This window comes from Clarias gariepinus, chromosome 27 (genome assembly GCF_024256425.1).
Source record: "Clarias gariepinus isolate MV-2021 ecotype Netherlands chromosome 27, CGAR_prim_01v2, whole genome shotgun sequence".
Lineage (NCBI taxonomy): Eukaryota > Metazoa > Chordata > Actinopteri > Siluriformes > Clariidae > Clarias > Clarias gariepinus.
Genome location: NC_071126.1, coordinates 10,815,114 through 10,827,182, shown reverse-complemented (window position 1 = coordinate 10,827,182; position 12,069 = coordinate 10,815,114). Strand labels below are relative to the sequence as shown.

General features: G+C 37.0%; 2 protein-coding genes across 2 annotated transcripts; both read left to right on the top strand.

The window, feature by feature from the left end:
• Positions 1 to 4,159: 4,159 nt before the first annotated feature.
• On the top strand, positions 4,160 to 6,974 carry actc1a (actin alpha cardiac muscle 1a). The gene is made up of 9 exons (XM_053488907.1): positions 4,160 to 4,241; positions 4,906 to 5,057; positions 5,190 to 5,318; positions 5,468 to 5,578; positions 5,700 to 5,784; positions 5,882 to 6,043; positions 6,157 to 6,348; positions 6,457 to 6,638; positions 6,727 to 6,974. The coding sequence occupies exons 2-9, from the start codon at positions 4,929 to 4,931 to the stop codon at positions 6,868 to 6,870; spliced, it is 1,134 nt and encodes a 377-aa protein (XP_053344882.1). The 5' UTR covers positions 4,160 to 4,241; positions 4,906 to 4,928; the 3' UTR covers positions 6,871 to 6,974.
• A 1,126-nt stretch (positions 6,975 to 8,100) lies between these two features.
• On the top strand, positions 8,101 to 12,027 carry LOC128515218 (neuroendocrine protein 7B2). The gene is made up of 6 exons (XM_053489294.1): positions 8,101 to 8,173; positions 8,541 to 8,729; positions 9,849 to 9,998; positions 10,273 to 10,385; positions 10,751 to 10,804; positions 11,464 to 12,027. Exons 2-6 carry the CDS (start codon positions 8,543 to 8,545, stop codon positions 11,572 to 11,574), a joined length of 615 nt encoding a protein of 204 aa, XP_053345269.1. The 5' UTR covers positions 8,101 to 8,173; positions 8,541 to 8,542; the 3' UTR covers positions 11,575 to 12,027.
• The last annotated feature ends 42 nt before the right edge of the window (positions 12,028 to 12,069 follow it).

Sequence of the window (12,069 nt, the reverse complement as noted above, 5' to 3'; positions counted from 1 at the left end):
ATATGTGGCATTAAGTCTTCAGTATTTTGGGTGACAATAGGTTAACAAGTGTGGTGAACAAAGAAGTGAGAGCCACCCGTCATTTCTTTATGTTAAATAATTGGGAGCCAAATGAAGAGCCTATATATAAAAATTATACAGTGGAACCTTGGATTACAAGGATAATTTGTTCCGGAAATGGGCTCATATTTTAAAACACGAGTTTAAGTCAGGAGCCCCTCCCCCTCTCCCCTTACAGTTACGCTTCCTCCACTCTTTTCACATACATGCACACAAAACAGTTTTACCAAAAAAAACCTCTTTCAAACGAAATCTCTCTAATGACATTTGATTGAGCGACACACTAACGGAATCACTGCTTTAAAATAAAACAAAACAAATTAACCTGCACTTTACCTTTGAAAAGATCGCGACAGAGCAGTGTTTCTGTGTAGAGCAGAGAGAAGTAGTGTCTGTGAAGGTGAAAGTAAAAGGGGTCTGTGTGTGTGTACTTGTCTAGTATATATATATATATGTGAAAAACACCCGAAGAAAGATGCCCAGGGTCCCTGCTCATCTGCGTGAATGCATTAGGCATGCTGCAGGGAGGCATGAGGATTGCTGATGTGGCTAGGGCGATTAATTGCCATGTCCACACTGTGAGACGCCTAAGACAGCGCTACAGGGAGACAGGAAGGACAGCTGATCATCCTCGCAGTGGAAGACCACGTGTAACAACACCTGCACAGGATGGGTACATCCGAATATCACACCTGCGTGACAGGTACAGGATGGCCACAACAACTGCCCGAGTCACACCAGGAACACCCAATCCCTCCATCAGTGCTCAGACTGTCCGCAATAGGCAGTCCATGAGGAGGAGATGCACTGCAGTACTTCAAGCAGCTGGTGGCCACACCAGATACTGACTGGTACTTTTGATTTTGAGCCTCCCTTCATTCAGGGACACATTGTGAAACATTTTTAGTTTATGTCTTATGGTGTTGACTCTTTTAGTGTTCATACAAATATTTACACATTAAGTTTACTGAAAGTAAAAACAGTTGAAAGTCAGAGGACGTTTCTTTTTATGCTGAGTATATATATATATATATATATATATTTTACTTGACACTGAGGCCTGACGATGCGCCGCACATTTCTCCATTTCTCTAACACATTGGCCACTTAAACATTTGCAGGCTTGGAACACGTGTGGGAGAAATTGTGGAAAATTATGTCTTTATTAAAATCTACATGTACTGTAGGCTTAATTGGAGTGGCCATGAAAATTTTTTTGAACATTTAATCATAAATGTATTGTCAAAAATAGGTTTGGTCTTTAATGATAAGTGTATACAGAAATCACTGAACACAAACATCTCATTGCTTCACTTCTTGATTAAACATATTCTGTATATTGTATTTTAGTTTTTTATTGGTAATGCAATTTGTTACAGAATGTAAAGTAAGTTTTCCATTTGCCAGTTTAATTTCAATAAATTCATTAAGGTTTACACATTTGTAAAAGGTTAGCTGTATATACTATATATGAGTCAGGATTGTGCAATATAGAGTGAAATTTTTTTCACACTGCCTCGGAGAAACAAAAAATATGAGTTGTTACACATAAGTCAAATATGATCTATCTCTGAGATAACGATCATTATCATGATATTGAGAAATGTGCCATATTTGAGACACATTTGAGAAGATTAAGAAAACGGCTAAAATCTCATTCAAGTCTCAAAGATGGCTCATTTCTGCATATGTAAGTTACAAACAAGACAAATGTAAACTATCTCTGAGATTTAAAGGTAATTAGCCACATTTGAGACACCTTTGAGAAGATGCAAAACATGTTTAAATCTCATTCAAGGCCTAAAGATGACTCATTTTTGTTTAGGACACAAAGAAGAGATTAACATGAGATCTCATCTTGGAGTTTCCTTGCTATGGAAAGGGGTTTCATGCCAATCTAGGTAAACACTTCCTCAATCATAAATGTTTTAGGCTATTTATTTGTAAATCCCAATTCAACATTATTGGGTATTTCATGTAAATTCATAAGCCCCAATAAAGTCCATTGCAGTTCCAAGGTTTAACCCAACAAAATGAGGAAAGCTGCAAGGTGCTGAATGCAAGGCATTGTAAAGACAAACAGGTTGGTCAACAAAGGTTAAAAATCCATTTGTCACCAACAACTGCCATGTTTTAGATTAGGCTCTGTTGGGACAGGAAGACCAGCTGTTTTAAACAATCCAACACCCCATACAGTACATGCCCTTTTAAGGACCTTAGTTCCCCCAAATGCTCTCATGCTGTAGACCACTTAGTCTACTTCAGAACCACAGATTATTTAAGATATTTATAGCTCACAATCTGGTAAACAAACTCTTCCAAGACCATCTTTTTTCACACTGTGAAGAACATGTGAATACACATACAGTTTATGCACATATAATAGCAACATTTGCTTTTGCACATCCTTAACCTTACATTACACAGATAGAGCAAATTTCTGTCTAGGATATAAATACAGCAGCCCTGTTAGAAATGACCCCACGCCTGTATTATCATTCTGAATATCCTCAGCCACACGGAGCCTGACCAGAGCTATTCTGAGCTGCCATTATCACTCTGAGTTCAAGGGAATCCTCTAGGATTGTACTCACTATTTATCTGTGGATCTAGTGTGAAAACGTTCTAAGTATAGTGCCTCTAAATCGGAGGATAAGACTTTGTGTTACACAGAAATGTTCACACATAATCCGACTATGGCACAGTTGAATGGAACACAAGTCTATTGAATAACTTTGGTTTATTTAAATAGAACTGGGTGAAGGCACATCACATGTTTAAGTTTATTAAAATACAGAAAGCTTTTTTAAAAATAGGCCATTAAATAGAGACCATAGTTGTTTATCTGGCGTTAGATAATGACATCAATAATGACAAATCATCATCATCATTTTGCAAACCTCATAAACAGAGACTAATACTAATACTGTAAACAGAGACTAATACTAACACTAATACTACTGTAATGACAATACATGGAATGTTATTTCTTTTCTTTAGCAAAAAATTTCTGTGATTACTTAAATGTGTATGTATTAATATTTTTGGGGGAGTTATTTTGTGTTGTTGTTGTTTTTTTATACAATATGACATTTGTGGAATGCAGTCTAGTAAAGTCTCAGCCTCTAAATAGAGTAAAAAGCGTGACTCCTTTCCTCATAGGGTTTAGCAAGGAGAGCTTGCTGACGAATAAGGAGCTGACAGTGGTCAAGAGCTTCGTTACCCAAGGACACCTGTTACATGACATGACCCTAAAAGGACACGTCAGAGCCAATCAGAATGCAGCACCTCCCTGCTATCCAGAAAACAGTTGTGAAGGAGGGACCGAGATCTTCATCCATCCCCCTTCCATTCAGCCACCTAAACCCCACCTCAGCTGTCTGGCATGTTTTGGGCCCTGTCACACATGCCATAGACAGGATTGCATAGTGCATTTGCCCCCTTGGTTGTATTCTTAACTAGTTCTAAAGCACTTACTATTAGAGTACCACTCCCTCTTCATATTTGTATATGAATGGATAAAAATCTATGGCCAGAATTCTGTATAGCTGCTTCGACACGCTGTCAAAAGTGCTAAACAAATAAAACTGAATTGAATTGAACCAGTGACCACAATATTATGCTTGTTTATTTATGCTACATTTGAGAAGCATATTAGACAAAAGATTGCATCACAGCCCATTGGCACCAATGCAAAATACGTGGATTGAGACTTACATGTTTACAATATGACTCAAATAAACTTCATGATTGTTACATATTATATTTTATCTTATTCATAAAAATACACTCATATTGTGAGGAAAATTAATTAATTAATTAATTCATTTATTTATTTATTTGTATACTACCCCAAACAAAAAGTTTAAATGAATGAACTGTTACTACTGTAGAATAGATACTATAGTCTTCTTTTGTTTTCCATAAAAGGCAGACGTACTTCCACAGGGAGGGACTATCGAATCCTAAAAATCACTATTCCATTTTAGTAGATTTCTGTGACTGAAGATCAGGTACTGCATTCCTTTTCTAGTGGGCCATTTTTTTCAACAGCACTTATTTAGGCTTGTGTGAATACTTGAGCCCCCACCCCCTGGGCCCCTGGCCTCCTGGTATATTTAAGGAGCATCTCTCACTCACGCTCTGTCCCAGTGGAAACTCCAATCTTCCAGTACAGCTTGGTAAGTGCCTTCTATTTTTTTCCTGGGCTACTACAGAAAAGGTAGAGATGAAAAAGTTTAAGATACAAAACTTAGAGATCTACATGGCGAAGATGGATTAACTGATAATCAATATTTGGTAACATAACCAAGCCTTTTTTTTTATCTCTAAAGACAGGTAGTGGGAAACTCACCTTCTATAGGAAGACAAGTATAGTAAAAAGCTTGACAGAAAAAGTAAATTTGTTGGTTAAAACAGATTTCTGGCTGGCTTTCTACAAAATATTCAGGCTGTTGGATAATTAAAGGGAATTATTAATGCTTTTGGGAAGAGAGGACTTTCTATGTGTAGACAGCTGAGTTAGGGCCCCTCTGTCACTGATTAGCTGACAAGTTCCTTTGTTTGTAAAATAGCTTTATGTAAGTGGGATCTACAAGTCACTGTATTTGCGATTACATTAACAGATGCTTAAAACAGTATTTTGCTTAAAACAGATTTTGTGATGCTTGACTAGACAATCCAGACAAAATGTTCCAAATTTGTTGATGTAATTTAAGTTTTTTCTTTTACTTTCATTGTGGTCATTTCTTATTCCATTGTTCAGTATATGACCCCCACAGAGAGATGTTCATGTCAATAGTGGTGAGAATATAATATTCTCATTGGTATCTATTTTTCTTTTAGACCAATCCAAGCAAAGAGTAATCATGTGTGACGACGACGAGACCACCGCCCTCGTGTGTGACAATGGCTCTGGTTTGGTCAAGGCTGGGTTCGCCGGTGATGACGCTCCCCGTGCTGTCTTCCCTTCCATTGTTGGAAGACCCCGTCATCAGGTACATTAAATTCCCACCACAATGTAGCAACAACATACTCTCAAATTTACCTACTGAAACACTGATTAATACTTATCTGTATTAAAAAGGCAAACAAATCAGTGATTTCTGATAAATGACTTCTCCCAACAGGGTGTGATGGTGGGTATGGGTCAGAAGGACAGCTATGTTGGAGATGAAGCCCAGAGCAAGAGAGGTATCCTGACTCTGAAGTACCCAATTGAGCATGGTATCATCACCAACTGGGACGATATGGAGAAGGTGAGTACAAATTACTCAAACAACGCAATTCAGAAACGTAGACTGATTATTCTAACAAATCAGAATGTTAATAACACAATAGCCCTTCAATTTTGGGGGGTATTAGTGCTAGATTTCCTACTAAACCTTTTTTAAAACCTTTGTCTTAGATCTGGCACCACACCTTCTACAATGAGCTGCGTGTGGCCCCTGAGGAACACCCCACACTGCTCACTGAAGCCCCCCTCAACCCTAAGGCCAACAGGGAGAAGATGACCCAGGTCAGTCGAGAGTACAGATTACATTATGCCTCACCATACAATCACTCTCAAATACCCTGCTGACACTCATACTTCACTTAAAAGTTTACTTAAAGAGACCAACATCTTGTTTTTGCTATAGATCATGTTTGAGACCTTCAATGTTCCAGCCATGTATGTGGCCATCCAGGCTGTGCTGTCCCTGTATGCCTCTGGCCGTACCACTGGTCAGTATCTCCAGAAAAACTTATTATTATTATTATTATTATTATTACCAGTTGAAATATTTACATGAAATGTATACTCTATTCCACTGCTTCACAGGTATTGTGCTGGACTCTGGTGATGGTGTGACCCACAATGTCCCCATCTATGAGGGTTATGCTCTCCCCCATGCCATCATGCGTCTGGATCTGGCTGGTCGTGATTTGACTGACTACCTGATGAAGATCCTCACTGAACGTGGCTACTCTTTCGTGACCACTGGTAGGTGTAGATAACAACAGAATTTTAGGAAATTATAGTGATTGTTTTAAAAATTTGCTCAATTTATATATTATATATATTTGTAGTTAATAACTGAAATATGTCCTCCACAGCTGAGCGTGAGATTGTGCGTGACATCAAGGAGAAGCTGTGCTATGTTGCTCTGGACTTTGAGAATGAGATGGCCACCGCTGCATCCTCCTCCTCCCTGGAGAAATCCTATGAGTTGCCTGATGGTCAGGTCATCACCATCGGCAACGAGCGTTTCCGTTGTCCCGAGACCCTCTTCCAGCCTTCTTTCATTGGTGTGTCTTACTTGTACAGTTTACTTACCCACTGTTGTTGGCTAAGCCCAGCAGAACATTTCATTTAAAGTTAACAACAGGTTTCACTGATGTGACTTTACCTGACAGGTATGGAGTCTGCTGGTATCCATGAGACTGCCTACAACAGCATCATGAAGTGCGACATTGACATCCGCAAGGACCTGTATGCCAACAACGTCCTGTCTGGTGGTACCACCATGTACCCTGGTATTGCTGACCGTATGCAGAAGGAGATCACTGCTCTGGCCCCCAGCACCATGAAAATCAAGGTAAGAGTTTACGTGACTAAATGAAACCAGAAAAGCAATCCGAACCTGTTCTATGCACATTTCGATAATGACTCCTCCTTTTCTCCAGATCATTGCTCCTCCTGAGCGTAAATACTCTGTCTGGATTGGTGGCTCTATCCTGGCTTCCCTGTCTACCTTCCAGCAGATGTGGATCAGCAAGCAGGAATACGATGAGGCTGGCCCCTCCATTGTCCACAGGAAATGCTTCTAAATGCCTAACCCATCCATCTATATATTCCTCTGTCTGCATTTGTACTGTTTTAATTACTGTATATACATTTACTATTGTAATAAATGAAAGGACTGTTAACAGTATTCACGCTTCTTGTTGTCCTTTGTTCATGAATGGTATTTAAAAAATATAAGAAAGGAAAAAGTCTACAAAATCGGAGAAGCAGGTACCTTTGCCACCTCACAGCTTAGGTTCCCAATTTCTCCTCTTTTTTAATCCTGAGTTTGTGTGTAGTTTCAAAAGGTCTCCTCATGCTCACATAAATTTCATTTGTTTGTTTTTTTTGGTTACTACCCCATCCATAAACATAAAGCACTGGCTATGCTGAATTGCAATCAAATGTAAATTTCTACGAAATGGGCTGATCTCTAATCCGGGGTAAATATTCTCCTCCCTGGAGAGCAACTGCAAACCATATCATCATAACAATTAATAAGGAAACATTGGAATATAACCCACCCTGCATGAATATAGTAATTATGTCCTATAACTATTGGGAGCATGCTGACACTTTGCATTGCATACACCAGCTGTTCTGCAGCAGACAGGAAAGCCTTTCAAAGAGTAATCGACACCTCCCTGAAAATCATTTGCTGCTCACTGCCTCCTTTAAAGACTAATTCAGCTGTCTTTGCCAAAGCAGAGCAGCCAATGTACTTAAAGTCCCGTCCCCTTGTGAATATCATCTGTTTGACTTGCTGCCCTCTGGCAGCTGTTTCAGGTCCATCACATCACGGACAAGAGTTGTACAAGAAGTAAGTAATGCCAAACATTGACAATGACTGTTGGGAACCATGTGCATCACACACATGCACACTTAAAGTTTCACACACCTATGTGCAATATTCTCGACTATGTATTAATTCCCAACTGCTCTACCTGTACATAGTGCCACTGCAGTTCTTCAAGTGTTATAATAATAACATATTTAATTACATAATAATTATAATTATTTTATAATTATAATTATTATATAATTAATTCTTTTTGATCTAACAGTATACCTGTATAATTCAATTTGTTTTATGTGCAGTGTAAATTAAAAAAGTCTATTTTATTTACAAGGCCAGATTTCTGTTAAAATATACTATATGTGTGTAATGTAAGAAACTTTTTTATTATAAAGATGAGTAAAAACGGGGAGTTGCCTGTCCTTTTTTTTTTTGCCCAGCGTGTAACGGAGATGAGCTGGGTTGCCTAGCAACAGTGCAGTATTCCGGAAGAGAGAAGGAAGAGCGTCTCTCTTCTCGTCATCATAGTCTCTTCTGATACTCATTAAACGGTAAGGTCTTGTTATCAATCCTTGTTTCGTCGTATAAGCGCAATGCTTAATTGTCGTTCTAATGTTTAAAGAAAAGTGAAACATTGCGCTCGGGTAGTATCTTGTTTGCGAAAGATGGAGCTGGATTTGGGTGGAAAGCCATGGCGTCAACACTGCGGTGTACATTCGGATGTTGCACGTTTGCTTCAAATTAAACTGCAATATATGTTTGGGAAATATTCACACATATGCGTTTGCATTTTGTGGATAGTAATAAAGCATGCTTTTATTTTTAGGGATAGAAATATAGCGTATATTGGTAATGATATCAGAATAAAATGACCATGTTGTGATTCGCATGGTGTTTGTTGCGCACTCGCTGGTGCAGTGATGGGCTCGTTGGTCTGGGCGCTGGTGTTAAGCATGGCGGCGCTGGTGTGCGGACGGAGCGCGCGCGCAGACGCCGACATCGAGCGGCTCCTGCATGGGGTGATGGAGCAGCTGGGCATCGCGCGACCCCGCGAGGAGTTCACCGCGCACCAAGCCGCTAATGTAGCAGGCCCGCTTAACATTCAGGGTAAACACACACACATACACACAGACACACACACAGACACACACAGTCTATTACTGTAAATCACACCATTGTGTTGAGCTCGTTTAAAGAGAATTAGAATTAAAGTCTAGATGTGCCCAACACAAAAAAGCCAACATTCCATTCACAAAACAAACTTTTTGGGCAGTTTACCAAGGCTCTTTTTTGTGTGTGGATCTTTTGTGTTATTGTAAATTAAAAACTTAAGCATTTTTAAATTACAAGAAACATAACTTAAGCAATGTGGATCAATCAGGTTACTAAGGAAATAAAAACAATAGACAGTTTCAGTAAATAAATCAAGTTCTTGCAAGTATTTTTAAAAGAGACTTGTAACTTGTAAGTTACTTGTAAATGTAAGTAACGTTTTTTATGTAAGTCGAGTTTGTATGGTTAAATGTTAAACAAACAAACAAACAAAATACTTCATGTTGGTTCATGGTGGGTTGGCATCATATTCTGTCATGGTCCTGTCAGCGGAACCTTGGATAAAGTGGATACAGAATTTGAATGAATGAATGTAAGGATGAATGTATGAATTAATTAATTTATACTCATTTTATGTAGTTTTATTTCATGTTTTATATTACAGAAATTTTCCTGTGAAGGCAATTTCAGGATAAAGATGTTTACAGAAAACTAAAAAAAAATAATTTCTCATTTTTTAAAAACGTTTTTGCCAAAAAACAAACAAACAAAGCCATGTTAGCAATATTATCTGCTTATGGGCTGCTTTTGTGGTTCACGTTACATTTCTATTTTTGAATATAGGCTTACTGTTTGTAAAATGTGGTGTGATCTGGTTAATTAGAAATATTTTTCTACCATACTCACAGCATAATTAAGAGTGATGCTATGCTGAATAACAGAATGTAGGCCTGAGCCTCCAAGCCTGCAAACAACATATTGTACATGTTGTACAACATATTAGCACTCTTGGAGATCCACTTGTCCAATCAAATTAGTGGTCTAAAAGTAACTATTGTATAATGTATATATTTTAATGTGTATGTTCTTCAGTGACTTGTTTCTCTTTTTCTTTGACTGTTAATGTATTTAATTCTGTCTGCATGTTAAGTTATGGAAGTGTGTGTCCTCTAGGTGGTGCTCATGAGGGACTTCAACATCTTGGCCCTTATGGAAACATCCCTAATATTGTTGCAGAATTGACTGGGGACAATGTCCCAAAAGACTTCAGCCAAGACCATGGATATCCTGATCCGCCTAACCCATGTCCTTTGGGAAAAACGGGTACGAAAGAGTCTAGAGTAACTAAAATAAAGACCTAATCTAGTCCAACTTAATTATTATGCTTAAAAAATGTTTATTATTATAATATAATATAATATAATATAATATAATATAATATAATATAATTATTATAAACTCACCATATCATTTTTTTACTTATCTCTATTAGATAAGGTAGATAAAAATAAAAATTAATTGTATTTGTTAGAATACAGTTTATATATGGTTTTAGTTTTCTGATGAATTTTTCCTTTTATTTTGTTGTTGTTTTTAGCTTCTGATGGGTGCTTGGAGAATTCACCAGACACAGCTGAGTTTAGCCGAGAGTTTCAGAAACACCAACATCTCTTTGACCCAGAGCATGACTACCCCTCACTGGCCAAATGGGTGAGTTACAGTGTACAGTAGACAATTTGGACATAGATTACCAAAACCAAAGATTAGCATCTGGATAACATCTGGTCTCAGAACAGACAAAATAACTCTCTAACTAAAACAGAATTTATGTGCTGCTGTTGAGGATATTGACTTCAATCTGTGAATCTTTATTCATTATGTTAAAAAATCTAAACATAAAATATTTTTTATAATAAAATAAAAGATTAATTTGAACCATTTTTATTCTAGTAAAAAAATATTCAAGCACTTACTATTTCGACTAATTACAACTTTTTCTTTTTCTTGTGTAGAAAAATAAAAAGGGAAAAATAAGTATTCTGCCAGTGACTGACATTTTTTTATTGTACTTCCAGAATAAAAAGCTGCTGTATGAAAAACTGAAAGGAGGACCGAAAAGAAGAAAAAGGGTATTTTATAATGCTATTGTTTGATAACTTGATTTAACAATATCTGAGATGTACTGTATGTCATGGTGTCATGGTTTCACAGTTTAGTCACAATATATAATAAAACAGATATCTCTACCAGTCTAGTGGTTTATATTTTCCAAGCGCCTTACTGTAGTGGTTTTCATTTTTCATCCCTTATGTGTCTGACTGCTACTCCCCCAAAACAAACAAAAAAGATTTGCTCAGCACACTGCCTTTTGTCACAAACACTCCCTTTTAGCTTATAGTGACACATTGGCAATACAAACGATTTCATGGATGCTTTGCTTTTTAGTAAAAAATTACAATTAGATTATTTTTTGGTATATATAAATTAGAATGTACTGAGACACTTTTACAAAAAAAATTTTGAAATAATAAATAATTCCAAAATGAAAATAAAATTTTCCTTCAGTTTTCACAACTGTGTGTGTGTGCGCTCATGTGCATCTGTGCACGTAAGTGTGCGCATGTGTTTTAACAATCCATTAATACAGTCATAACATAAAATCATGTGGTTTTAGACTGGTTGAAGATAACATAAGAATTTAAAAACATAACACCCCTGTCCACAAGACTTTTTGTGCTGGTATCACGTTAAGAAAAAAGCTGACAGACGCCGCTGTTTTCTGTTTCAGAGCACCAACCCATATCTGATGGGACAGAGACTGGACAATGTGGTGGCTAAGAAATCTGTGCCACATTTTCCAGAGGAGCAAGAAATGGAAACCACTACAAGACAAGTCTAAATATAATATTATAAGACAGATGTATAATTAAGTTATATTGTATTGATCAGTTAATGCATGTTAAAATTTAAACCAGTAAACCTGAATCATAAGATTAAACTGATTAAACTGAAGATAGTGATCATTTTAAAATGTATTTTTTCCCCTGACATCATTTTTTGTTTTAAGAAAGTTAAATAAAACAAACATATTCACATGCATTTTTGATGTGTTGTAAAAAAAAAAACAACTTCTAAAATCTTTTTAATATGACACATTTGGTATTTATTTTGTGGAGCTGAACTGTTTACTTGATCACACCACATTTGTCACACACCTGTATCTTCCAGATGTGGGATTTGCACACTTTAGTCATGTTTACATTAGGTATTATAGAATTCTTTGTCATGCAATAGTTGTGTAGGCCAGTAAGTAAGTAAGTAAGTAAGTAAATTAATAAATAAACTATTGATATAATAATACCATGTGTGTTTTTTGGTTCTTGTTCAGTGTTAC

Coding starts and splice junctions, on each gene's coding strand:
- actc1a (XM_053488907.1), top strand. CDS start 4,929: ATGTGTGACGACGACGAGACCACCGCCCTCGTGTGTGACAATGGCTCT. Junction 5,319..5,467: donor ACTGGGACGATATGGAGAAG/GTGAGTACAAAT, acceptor CCTTTGTCTTAG/ATCTGGCACCACACCTTCTA. Junction 6,639..6,726: donor CCAGCACCATGAAAATCAAG/GTAAGAGTTTAC, acceptor CCTTTTCTCCAG/ATCATTGCTCCTCCTGAGCG.
- LOC128515218 (XM_053489294.1), top strand. CDS start 8,543: ATGGGCTCGTTGGTCTGGGCGCTGGTGTTAAGCATGGCGGCGCTGGTG. Junction 8,730..9,848: donor AGGCCCGCTTAACATTCAGG/GTAAACACACAC, acceptor TGTGTCCTCTAG/GTGGTGCTCATGAGGGACTT. Junction 10,805..11,463: donor GACCGAAAAGAAGAAAAAGG/GTATTTTATAAT, acceptor TTTCTGTTTCAG/AGCACCAACCCATATCTGAT.